Source organism: Chiloscyllium plagiosum, unplaced genomic scaffold (genome assembly GCF_037043375.1).
Source record: "Chiloscyllium plagiosum isolate Xiang-an unplaced genomic scaffold, Cpla_swu_hap1 HiC_scaffold_3, whole genome shotgun sequence".
Classification (NCBI taxonomy): domain Eukaryota; kingdom Metazoa; phylum Chordata; class Chondrichthyes; order Orectolobiformes; family Hemiscylliidae; genus Chiloscyllium; species Chiloscyllium plagiosum.
In genome coordinates this window covers 76,186,206-76,199,462 of record NW_028270141.1, presented here as the reverse complement: position 1 = coordinate 76,199,462, position 13,257 = coordinate 76,186,206, and the positions used below count along the sequence as shown (strand labels likewise).

Here is a 13,257-nt window from a genome sequence, read left to right as displayed (position 1 = left end):
GGCCATCACCTCCCTTTTATTGTTGAATTAGCGTTTATTTTCACGTGCACTCGAATGAGTGCAGTGAAAAGTTTGTAATGTCGCTGCTTTAGTGCCATTCATGGTAGGGTACCTCGGTACAAAACAATTAAGTCTGTGTTACAGACTTGAAAAAAATCATAAATAAAAGTTCAGCATAAGAATCAAGATGTTGCCTATTTAAAACAGCATTAAAATTTCAATTTTTTCACCAAGTCCATGCCAGCACTGAGCCTTTGGACTGCCCAGGCCAATCTCTAGACCAAGCTGGGCTTCAAGCCTTGATACCTCCGGCCCCCAAGGGTCTCGTGTCCAGTCCAGGACTCACCACTGACCCCCGCTGGCCTTCACTTTGGGACTTCCCATCCCATATCGGCCTGCCCTTGGACTGGCTTCTAGGACTCACCGTCTCCACGTTAGTCTGGTCTGGGACTCGCCTTGGGACTCACCAGAAATGACATTCAGTCTCCTTCATTTAACTCCAGATAAGTTTAAGTTAAAAGTTTGAAAGAAAAAAGCAAAAAGAATGGGCAGAACAGAGGAGTTCTGGCTGGAGCGTGTCACTTTATTGCCATCCTGTCACGGATATGATATTGATAAAGATATTGGCAGTTGATGGACATTTCCCCCTTGGAAGCTTGCTATATAAAAATATGTTGTATTAATGGTGGTTGTTTAAATGATATTTTGTACAAAATTAATTTAAAACATTATTTCATTTCAGGTATTTTATTAATTGTAACGATTATATCTATGTCACCAATAATAATGTTGATTTTCTATGAGGGAATTATCTAGCCAGATACTAAATTTTGCCATCTCTAGAGACCCCAGAAAAGTCTAATGAAGCTATTAAAGCTGAAAATGAATACATGAAATCAAATGATATTTGAAAATACATGACTTTCTGAAATCCTGCTGTGGAGATGATTGTTCAACTAAAGGTGTGTCCGGTCAGAAGTTCAGGCTGCTGATAGTAAAGGGGCATTGGAACATCAGTCTGACCAAGCATAACTGAATCCAAATTGGAGCTGTCAATTAAACCTATAGACTGAACCTGAGAAACAGGTGTCAACAGACTTAACCGCAGTACTCAGCTATGGTGAAATATTGGAATGAATTAGTTTAAACCAAAAGACTCAGCTACAGGCAACATAAGGAGCCATGGGGAAGGATTTGTGCTCTCGAAGGTGACTTAAAACTTCAAAATGAATAAGCTGTTGTTCCTGCAAGCAAGTAATTGGACCAAGCTTATGCTGTCTGGGAAAATGAAAAATGAAAGGAACTTTAAAAATTAATTGAGAAATGAAAAGAGGATCAAAATTATTTTTGGTCTTATTATCAATGAAACATTAATCAATGTTCTAAAGCAGCTGACAAGGATTTAACTTGAAAGAATATACTGCTTGCACAGAACGTTAAATCTGCAAAGTTCAGCAAAAAAAATTGCAAGTTAAATTCATAGAAACCAACCGAAACAAAAAATAATCCCACAATTAAATAGTAAAGCAACAGGTAAAGATATGGAAAGGAAGGTCATAACCGAAATAGAATGGCCTAAAAGCTGTTAAAAGGTCAACAGCTTGACGATAACATAACACTTGGTTTTCAAAAAGAATAAATAAAATTACTGAATCCAGAGGGTAGACAAGGGATTTCTTCTGGATTTACAATTTATCTGTTTCAGTATCACCAGTTATGGGGAGCAGTGGTGTAGTGATAATATTACTGGAATAGAAATGCAGAACCCTAGGCCAATGCTTTGAAGAAATGAGTTCAAATCCCACTATGGTAGATGAAAGAATTTAAATTCAGTTCAAAACATTCTGGAATAAAGAATGGACTAACGATGACCATGTAACTATCGTTGTAAAAAGAAACAATCTGGTTCACTAACATCGACTAGGGAATAAAATCTGCCATCTTTGCCTGGTCCAGCTGAGATGTGATTCCAGACCCTCAACTCTTAAGTGCCCTCTCAGCAGTTAGGAATGAGCAATAAATGCTTGCTCGCACAGCCAGTGACATCCCGCGTACAAACCTTAAGAAGAAAACACCAGAAGGATTAGCAAAATCAGCAATGCTGTTCCTGACAAAGTTACCTAGGCTGAACCAATTATGCAATATTCCAATCTAGGACACCAAAATGCTGCAAAAAACTACACAAAATGAGAAAGGAGATTTGCTGTGGAGATGATCGTAAATGAAGCTACTAATCATAAAGAAGCTCATAACAAAGTTAGAATTCTAATAAACCATAACAACTGGAATTTATAACTTAACCAGCCCATGCTATTAGTTGATAGGTCAAGCCTTATTGAAAAGCCAACCCTGTTTAATGGTGAAAGATAACAGAAGGAGAAAGAATGTTTGTTGTACAGCTTTAATAAGTTAGATGTTAAGTTGTTTGCAATATTATAGTTTATAGTATATTAGAACCATTATTATCCCTTTCATTTAATAAGGGGTAATTGTTACATCTGTGAGATTTTATAAAGTGATTATATTTTAAACTTATTATTCAATTCAAGGTAAAATTCAAGTGACCCTGACTGGTTTTGCCCAGTGATAAGTAAATACGACATGTAACCAAGAGCCATATCACATCCTACTGAGATCCAAGTGCCAGCTTTCCCACCTAAACATAGAGAAAAAACAGCTGGCTATGGTTTCTGCAGACTACAAAATCCTAGAGTTAGACTTGCGTACCTTGGAGACAGGATGAGAGATGCAAGGTAATTATTGCATTGGAGCTGAATGCTGGTGACAATATGTATCCCATTGAAGAGCTGGATTTTGTTGTGATCTAAAGACTACTGATAGCAGATGATGTCTTCCTGCAATTGGTCTATTTAGTGAGCTCAGCAGGACTGAGTCATGGATTTTAACAGGACTCTCAAAGACTTGCCCTAGTATAACTGTGTGTAGATCCTTGTTGAAAATTCGGGAAGAATTCTGGACTTTAAAACAAGTCAGTTCTGCTAATAGTGTGTTATAATGTATTTCTGGATATTATTTGTGTCTTCTTCCATAAAGAAAGAACTAAAGTAGTTGTTTAATTGATCTGCTATTTGCTTGTTCTCTATTATCAATTGTCCCCCTTAGGACTACAAGGGACCTAAATTTGTCTTCACTAATCTTTTTCTTTTTAAGTACCTTTAGAGCTCATACAACCCACTTCCATGTGCCTTACAATTTTACTGTTATATTCTACTTTTTCCATCTTAATTCATCTCTTGGTCCTCCTTTGCAAAACTGCATTATAGTACCATGATGGAAAAAAAGTACATGGCTTTTGGGAAAAAACCACTGGAGTGGCAGTAGGTGAAACACTCCAGCAGAGGGCTTGCACAGATGTAATGAGATGTATTATTCTGTTATCATTGTATGGTTCTCTGATAACAATAGTTAAAAGCAAGTCTGTTAACATGCTCAAAATACCTAAAATAAGAAAATCAGGTTTGGATCAGTGTCTTATGTTCAAAGTATAAATTTAAAATTAACTTATATCACAGCCATGGGTTCAACTCATATAAGTATTAGAATCAAATCATTTTCCCATGTAAAATTTCTAGATACAAAAAAGATAGCAGAAGAGGACTAAAATAAGTTACTTCTCATGAGATTAAGGCGTTTGTGTGGTTCAAATTAATAAAAGTGAGAGTTTATCCACTGTGTAGATGAGATATGACATTAAATTATCCTTAAGTCTTGTAATTTTACATCTGTAGTTAGTTGTCTTGATTTCTGCAGCTGATAGCTGGCTTCAAGACTTCCCTGCTGGTATAAAATTATGAAGTTTGGAGTCCAGCAGCAATCTTGTGATAGAAAGGTGGAATTGACCATAACTGTTTTTGAGTAACTCCAAGCCATTTCCACGCACAGCCATGTAAAGTATCCAAACATCTATGTCAAGAATCAATCTACAACCCTTTCTGAGCACTTTTAATGTTACTCTTTGACTCTGTTTTGACCAAACAAGTCTTAGCAATAACACTGCATTTTGAGTTAAATATTTTGTGTGACCTTATTTTATATGTTGTACAACTTAGTAAAGATTTAACTCAATTTTGTAAAAGTTTATTGTATTCAAGTATTGAATCTTCACCAGCCTTTTGCTAAATTAACAGAGAAGTCATCTAATTTTTCCCTCAATTAAACGTCTAAATCTGCCTACGTACCAATATAGTTATGCTTAATTAAAATCTAAGCCAAATAGGTGGCTTCTAAAGTAAAGCTTATGGATGTAAGTTTGCTCGCTGAGCTGGATGGTTTGTTTTCAGATGTTTCGTCACATACTAGGTAACATCATCAGTGAGCCCCCAGTGAAGCACTGGTGGTATGATCCGCTTTTTATTTATGTGTTTAAGTTTCCTTGGGTTGGTGACATCATTTCCTGTGATGTCATTTCCTGTTCTTTTTCTCAGGAGGTGGTAAATGGGATCCAAGTCAATGTGTTGTTGATAGAGTTCCAGTTGGAGTGCCATGCTTCTTGGAATTCTCGCACATATCTCTGTTTGTCCATCCTAGGACAAGCCAAACAGAGACATGCATGAGAATTCCAAGAAGCATGGCACTCCAACTGGAACTCTACCAACAAACACATTTACTTGGATCCCACTTACCACTTCCTGAGAAAAAGAACAGGAAATGACATCATCACAGGAAATGACATCACCAACCCAAGGAAACCTATACACATAAATAAAAAGTGGACCATACCACCAGTGCTATACTGGAGACTCACTGATGTTACCTAGTATGATGACAAAATGTCTGAAAACGAACCTTCCTGCTCAGTGAGAAAACTTACAGCCAGAACCTCAACCTGAGCTATAAATCTTCTCAAAACTCACTAGTAAAGCTTATGTTTAAGCATTTATTAATGTCAGCCATTAGCATCATTTTTACTTTGTCAAGAAAGAGAGCCAACAAAAGCTTAATTTGGCACATACCTGCTTTTTCAGGTTTTCCCTGTTTGTCTGTAAAATAAAAAGATTGTATAGAGTAAGGGATGAGCCCTACTGAAAACAAATATACTGTTTTACTGAAACTATTTTAGATGACAACTGGACCAGGACACCTGATATCTGGAAGACCATATTGCAATCAAGGGCTTGATATTCCTTTCATTTCAGAAACAATTTCTGAGAAGAACGGGCTCATTGCTCTAGGTGACCCTTATCTCATGCTTGGACAATTTATAGATAGCAATCATATAGCAAGCTGGGGAATCAGATATTCAGAAGATCAAATAACAAGCGCACAAGAAGAGACTCATGAAGTTACACAGTGGCATGGGTTACCAATTCCCTTGATCATCTGCAATAATCATTTTCTCTCCAAATTGGCAGCCTTCTGTCCTGTAATGCAGTTGTTTGTGCTGTAGTCATCAACTTGATGTTGAGAATTGTTTAGAGTTGCTCAGGAGCTTTGTTCTAGCATGGCATTCTTTGCTGCATTTGCTACAGAGAGAGAGTGTGTGTCCTTTGTCTTCAAGATTTCAAATGTACAAATCCTTCTGAGGAATCATAACACCACACCTCTGAGACCATCACTTTTCTTACATTATCCTTCTGGCTTCTTGAATCTTCATCTGCACAACTTTTAGTCGTCTAACAACAACAGTCTGAACCCCCCATTCCATAACCTCAACTTTCCTATGTCTCTGCTGGTTTTCAACATGCTTCACAAACCAAAACTAAGTTTTTGAACAGCTATCCGAACCCAAAAATATTTCAGGCTAGTATATTTGTTTCTTCAATAAAGCATCTTAGAGTGGTTTTCAATGTGAAGTTAACTGCGTAAACATAATTGAAGCACTGTGTATTTTCTGTGAGAAACTGTCCTAGTGAAAGCTCTTCTGCAGTGATTACAAATACAAAAGTTTTTATGCAAGTTTCCTCTGCATTTCCAATTAGTTTGTAGCTATGAAGTGAATAAGAAGATCACAAGATTGTTACTAATGAGGCAAGCTATTCATCACCAAAGCTGTAAGGATCTCATTGTTCCAGCATCTGCATGCAAGTGTTTCTGAAATGATTCTGAGATTTTCACCTTCTGGAATTTGTGTGTTATGATTTTGTTTTTGTGAAAAGGAGACTTTCTAATATCAGTCTTGGCACAACCTTTATGAGGCTGATTCTATTTGAGCAGGATATTCTCTGCTGGTTTTGGGACCCTGATATCACAGTAAGTTGGAGGTCAGAAGCCTGAGGGGTGCAGGCTATGATTCAAATTACCCAAGTAGTGTGGTTAGGGAAACAAGGATTCCTGCAACCTCATCTTATGTTAGGCCAGAGCAACAGAATGGGAGGGATTCAAAGTTTGTCAGAAGTCGACTCCCATCTGGTCTCTTTTATATAGCCTTGCTGCTCCCCATGCCACGTTGATGCCAATTGACCGTCATAAAACACTAAATCTTCTTGGTTACTGACTTCTTGAGAATGCATTGCCCACCTGTGCCCCATTTGACTTCTGGGCAAATGGCTTGGATCAGGATAGTGATGAGGAAACAGTATACCCACTGATGGCACAAAATTTTACATCTGCCTACATTTGGCCTCATTTCAAACTGGGCCTAAAGATTCAGTCCAATGTCACCTTTTGGTTGGTTTGCCAAATGTACGTTTCTCATTTCCTTAATTATCTTGGCAATCCCAAAAAGAATCACCTTTCAAATATTTCCCATTCAAACTCAGTTGATATGTATATCTCTTATGCAGAGATTTGCCTGAATTCATTACTCTGTCAAAATGTTGTGCACTGCATTCAGTTCCCAGGATATGGACATTATTCTCAAGGTACATTTTGGCTAAATTTTTTCATAGTTTGCTTCCAATGTTCTCTGCATTATAGTTTATTCTTCTTGTTTTGGACTTCAGAATTGTCTTTGCTTAAGAATTGCTCCTTGCTGTAACTGACTGAACATTTTGACAGTTGAGACTTCTTTGATTCTGTTGAATCTTCATCCTCAACTATTTCAACACCATTCATGTACACATTTCAATGAATTTCCTTCTTGTATCTAGAATTGGGTATTGTTACAGGTTTTAAATAATGTTTTTTCTGTCCACATATATGTTCTATCTACCCCATTCTGTAATTTACAAATTGTTGCTGTTTCTCCTAGGTTGGAATTTACAATTTGAACAACCTTTTTGATATTCTAAATCCATGTCAACAAGACCATAAGAAAGAGGAACAGGAGTAAGCCACTTGGCCCCTCGAATTTAGTCTGCCTTTCAATAGGATCATGGCTGATCTGTTACTCCTCACTTCGACTTTCCTGCCCTTTCCCATAACCCTGAATCTCTGATTGGTCAAGAATATATCTAAGCTTAAATACTCATATAGTAGCCATATAAATTAGAAATAGCAATCATTCCCTGATCATTTATATCTCAGCCCCCCATCATCTTAAGGGCGGTTAGAAGGGAAAACAAATGTTAAACTAGCCAACAATGTCCACATCCTGTAAAATAGTAACTTTAAAAATCCATCATTAATGCCCCCTAACCAGCCATTCTTTTCTACACTTCAACCATTTCTTATATATTCTTGAAGATTGCATTGAACAGATGACAATGTGAATTGGCAGCAGTGAAAAACAAAAAAAGTGAAGGGAGGAAGAAGAAACTTGGAACTGCAACTCTAAAGGTCCAGTTTAGGCACCTTCACTTATTTCTTGCTTTCTCAGTGAGCTTTGTCAACTCTGAAGAGGCAATTTACACTGGCTTTAAATAGAAATGAGTGCAAATGAGACAGAAATGATGAAAAATTCGATATATGACATTAATACTCCACAAGTGTAATTTACATATTCCTATTTATTTTGGTCAACGGGTGGCAGCTGGTGGTGTTTAGGTGTCATGGATTCCAATCCCATTACACACTAACATTTTTTGATTAGCACCTTAAAATTGGACAGAAGCAAGTTGAAAAGCAACAGACACAACTGTGTGAAAAGAAGTTGGACAATGTTGTGGTTCTGTTCGCTGAGCTTGAAGTTTTTGTTGCAAACGTTTCGTCCCCTGGCTAGGCGACATCATCAGTGCTTGGGAGCCTCCTGCGAAGCGCTTCTTTGATGTTTCCTCCGGTGTTTATAGTGGTCTGTCCCTGCCGCTTCCGGTTGTCAGTTTCAGCTGTCCGCTGTAGTGGTTGGTATATTGGGTCCAGGTCGATGTGTTTGTTGATGGAGTTTGTGGATGAATGCCATGCCTCTAGGAATTCCCTGGCTGTTCTCTGTCTGGCTTGCCCTATGATAGTAGTGTTGTCCCAGTCAAATTCATGTTGCTTGTTGTCTGCGTGTGTGGCTACTAAGGATAGCTGGTCGTGTCGTTTCGTGGCTAGTTGATGTTCATGTATGCGGATTGTTAGCTGTCTTCCTGTTTGTCCTATATAGTGTTTAGTGCAGTTCTTGCATGGGATTTTGTACACTACATTTGTCTTGCTCATGTTGGGTAAGACGAATGTAGTGTACAAAATCCCATGCAAGAACTGCACTAAACACTATATAGGACAAACAGGAAGACAGCTAACAATCCGCATACATGAACATCAACTAGCCACGAAACGACACGACCAGCTATCCTTAGTAGCCACACACGCAGACAACAAGCAACATGAATTTGACTGGGACAACACTACTATCATAGGGCAAGCCAGACAGAGAACAGCCAGGGAATTCCTAGAGGCATGGCATTCATCCACAAACTCCATCAACAAACACATCGACCTGGACCCAATATACCAACCACTACAGCGGACAGCTGAAACTGACAACCGGAAGCGGCAGGGACAGACCACTATAAACACCGGAGGAAACATCAAAGAAGCGCTTCGCAGGAGGCTCCCAAGCACTGATGATGTCGCCTAGCCAGGGGACGAAACGTTTGCAACAAAAACTTTCAGCTCGGCGAACAGAACCACAACAACGAGCACCCGAGCTACAAATCTTCGCACAAACTTTGAAGTTGGACAATTTTGTTTTTTGTAATCCCATATGTTAAGAGAGTAAGAAATAAGCATTCTGATTGTTCATAGATAATCGTGCCTTGTTTGCAATGCACCCACCTGGTGTTTTCTCTTTTGCAGGTTTAGCTGTAAAACAAAATAGAAAAAAGACTTAAGTATCAGGGTGCCAGATATAAAAATATCACAAAATGTGTTAACAAGTCAACTTTTGGAATGTTGTGCAATATTACTGAAGAAATATCAATAGCTGTACAGAAAAAACAATTGAATTATTTATATGATATATAGAATGTAGTCAGTGACCTGATTTATATCAGAGATTGATAATATTTTTCCTTTGAAAATGGGAGCATGTTAATTCATTACAATGCTGAATTTTCCATACAAACGTAATTAACTCATGTTGGGCTCTTTTAAACAGCAAAGTTACATAACTGTTTTGAGAATATAAACTTGCCTGTTTTCTCACAGTGATGATTCCTCAAAAAGTATTTTATTTGCTGTGAAACATTTTAGATGTCCTGAGATGTGAAAGATCCTCTAAGAATGCAAGCCTTTCCTTTGTTTAACATCAAGGTTCAGCATTTGATCGGTGTTAACCAAATAGGTCATTTTTATCAGCCTGTGTTTCTTTCATATACACGGAGAGCATACACAGCATCTTTCAATTTGATCATAGTAGCAAATGTTGTGTTATGAATAATTTTAACTGTATTAAGTTGGTATTTTACAATGCGCTCTTACTTGGAACTTTAACCACTGGGAGAATGGATCTGGAATTCAGCAACATATGATCTCAGGATTGTAATGCATAACATTAACTTCTAAAATCATAGAGTGATTGGAAAGTACAACACAATTACAGGACATTCAGCCCATCCTTTACAATATGCATATTTCTCATCCATTCCACCAGCACTTTACACTACAATGAGAGTCGGCAAGGCCTCCCTTGCTAAAACAATCTAACAACACAATCTCACTGTCTTTACCTTTTTCAACAAGAGTAGGTTTCTTGTCCTTTGCTTTTTCTGAAAAAGTAATGGTTCGAGTTTATTTCACTTATTATGTTATCTGTTTTTCTTCTGACTATTGCATCTCTCTTTGTTTCCAATTCACTTTAACTTTTCTCATTTATTTTTACCATCACCTTTATCCTGCTGACATCCCCCTGTGTTTCAGTTTCTCCCACACAACTAGCTCAATCTTTCTCTTAATCACTACACTCCTTGCGCCTCTCTATTCCGATGAGGTCAGTATTTTCTCAGTACCATTGTTATCACATCCTTTCTGCTTTTTATCAATACAAACCAAACATTTTATCTTCTTTTTTTGCAAAGAAGACAACCAGAGAAGACATTGAAATAACCAGAGTTGAGCAGACCAGTGGTTGGTGTATTTGGAGGCTTTGGTCTGTGTTAGTCACAAAGAACAGCACAACAGAAGTCAAGTGACAGAACTGAGCTTCTACTATGACTGTCACTATTGCACAGAATAAAACATCATGAAGGTGAGCAAGTTACTGGGAGTACAGCATGCTACATCATTATATACCTTGATAATTAAATGTGTTGGAAATTATTTTAAACTGGGAACATGTTTTTTTCTCATGACAAATAGATGTCTTTTGACATCATCTTTTCTTAGCAGACAGGTTCTATAAAACTATCAAATATTTTAATATTAGGGTCTAATATTTGGTCTATTAGAGAAAGGATCAATCTGATGTGCTTGGATACTGAACTTTAATGTAATTTAAAAGTTCATACACTACATAAAACACATTTAAGCTGGACATTTTCCCTCATCTCCAGCACTATAAATGACATTTCACCAAAGTCATAGCCATGCAGCAAGTAAGCCTACTGAGAAGTCTTTATATTGTGGAACTAAGTAATGCTGTAACACCAGGAGTGAGCTAACACATGTCCATTGATTATACTATTCTGTAATTTAAGCTAAAGGTATGATAAATCAAAATGAAAAGTACAAAGCATATTTCTATCCAACATATTCAGTGCTGATGAGGTAAACATTTAAAGATTTAAACTCTAAGTTCTGAACTTATTCTTAAGCTTTTCTGCGAAATACCAGAATACTCATCTACAATTGCAGTGAATCAACTTTAGTCTATTTTCCCTGTATATAAGACACTTGTCATTCATAGCGTACATCTTGTATATTGTGTATGAAAAACTGATAAAAATGAAATACAAGGGATGTGATCACTTATGAATTATATACATTTAGGCTGAATAGAATTGATACAAAGTCCAAAGTAATATTGCTATAATTATTTTGAATAATGAATACATTCCGTTTGTTGGATGCTATCATTTGTTGATTTATTGCAGAGAATTTTCTAGGTGTTAAGGACACGTAAATCTGAGCTGTTTCTGTGAAGAACTCACCAGGAGCTTTATCCTTTGTGAATACGCAAAATAAAAAAAAACTTAGGTTTCAGCTATGTGACATTGACATAAACTATACAAACAGCTTAGAAGTATTTATGCACTTGTTTGTGGATGACACATCAGATACTGGGCTCCAGCATTTACCATTCTATCTCCCCTTTCATGATCAATCAAACTTTATCAAGAATAGTCAAGCCAGCTTTGACTATTCTTAAAGCATTCTGTGACATTTCTATTGGAAGTGAAAGAAACAAAGGATGGGAATCTACGAGACGAGGCTGAAAGATGAAGGCAGAATCAGGATCAGGGTGTCAATGGCCTTCTCTGCTCAGATTCCTGTTTCTGAATTTTCATAACAGCCAATAAGTCAATTTCGGGTGGTGTGGATTAAATGGCTGCTGCATTGTCAGCTGATGCTATCGAAAATAAGGGCTCAATGTTTAAAGGGCTTCCAGCTCCCAAATGCCATTTCAGATTTCCTTTACTGTAACATTCATCCCTGCAAGAAACGTCCAACTATCATCCTCCCATCAGCCTGTGAGTATTAGTTTCCATTAGTTTCCAAAGAATTTCTGAACAACAGACTTACTTGTCAGCATGAAAGCATGCAAGAGGATGGCCTCATGATTCAATAATAATTCACTCACTGCTTTCCCCCAGCACACATGGGCAGGGTGGGTTGGGGGATCATATGCCCCCAGAGGGAAAAGAGCTCCCTGTGTAACCGAACAATCTGGATGGGTACTGGAGAGGTAGTTAGCAACCATATGGTTATCCAGAGGTTATGCAGTGTGGCAGACATATCAACAATCTCTCCATTCCACAAAGAGGAGTACTACACCTTTGGCAAGCAACAACTGGATAGGTGTGACTATGGAACTGTTGGGGGGATATCCTAATATGTAGTTGGCAAAGGTTGATGTTACAGGATCTCTGTGGCAAGAAATGATTGCAGCTCTGCCAAGAACTATAAAAGCTCAACATGTTCAATGCTGAAGTAGTAAACATTTAGGTGTTCAAACTCTGAAGTTCTGATTTTTCTCTTAAATTGGTTCTACAGGGTTAAGACCAGAATAATCATCCATATTACAGTAAATCAAAACTAGCACTGTTAGCCATAGTACGGTGGCTCCAGAGTGACTCATGCATGTCATTAGCCAAAGAAACAGCAACTAGCATGAAAGGTGACAATTAGTTGTGGGTGACGAACATTGTCCTTCTATGTTCCTTCAGGAGAAGAAAGCTCAAAATATCAAGTAAAGATCTGAAACTGGCTGAAGGGTTTGATGGTTTGATTATTTCCAGTTTTGATGCTAAAGAAGGAAGGCACACTTGAGATCCAGCAGAGCAAATAGTGGCTGGTCTATCACATGTTTAGTTACAGGAGGGTGAGTAACCTCATGGTTACTATACATGCAGATCTTTCCATGTATGATATGGCTCGGGAGAGAGGGAGAAGGAAGTTAGATCTGTTAACATTAGAAACATTAAAGTAAGGAGTTAGTGGTAGTTCTACAGAAGTATTGAAATAGAGCCCTAAAGAAGTTATTTGATGCTGAGAACAATTAATCTGTTGTCCATAATAGCTTCTTCCTGGAGCTGTATGATTTTTCCATAGGAGGAGCTAAAGTCAAATTAAACTTATTGAGGTATTAGAGAATGATATTTTCTGGCAAGTGTGTTGTATAAGCGATGCTTTTGGTTACTGTACAGGAATGTTTTGGAAATCTATAAGGAGTGTTTTGAGATTAAGTGAATTATATTATAAAATATGACATTGTATTTCACAGTGCATTTCAAAATCTTTAGTTTTGTGTTATAAGTAAATAGTCTGGTGTACTCTATTTTA

The 13,257-nt window shown here is 37.5% G+C and overlaps 1 protein-coding gene across 50 annotated transcripts in view; it reads right to left on the bottom strand.

The window, feature by feature from the left end:
• trdn (triadin) overlaps positions 1 to 13,257 on the bottom strand; it is a 462,709-nt gene that overhangs the window by 173,397 nt on the left and 276,055 nt on the right. For 46 of the 50 annotated variants that reach the window (XM_087980725.1, XM_087980732.1, XM_087980853.1 and 43 more), the window contains 3 exons: positions 9,987 to 10,025; positions 9,094 to 9,120; positions 4,974 to 5,000 (listed from right to left, as the gene is read on the bottom strand). In XM_087980725.1, coding sequence (XP_087836851.1) covers positions 4,974 to 5,000; positions 9,094 to 9,120; positions 9,987 to 10,025 — 93 coding nt within the window. The remainder of the gene's footprint in view (positions 1 to 4,973; positions 5,001 to 9,093; positions 9,121 to 9,986; positions 10,026 to 13,257) is intronic. The other 4 variants (XM_087980737.1, XM_087980808.1, XM_087980823.1 and 1 more) reach the window with 1 other exon arrangement.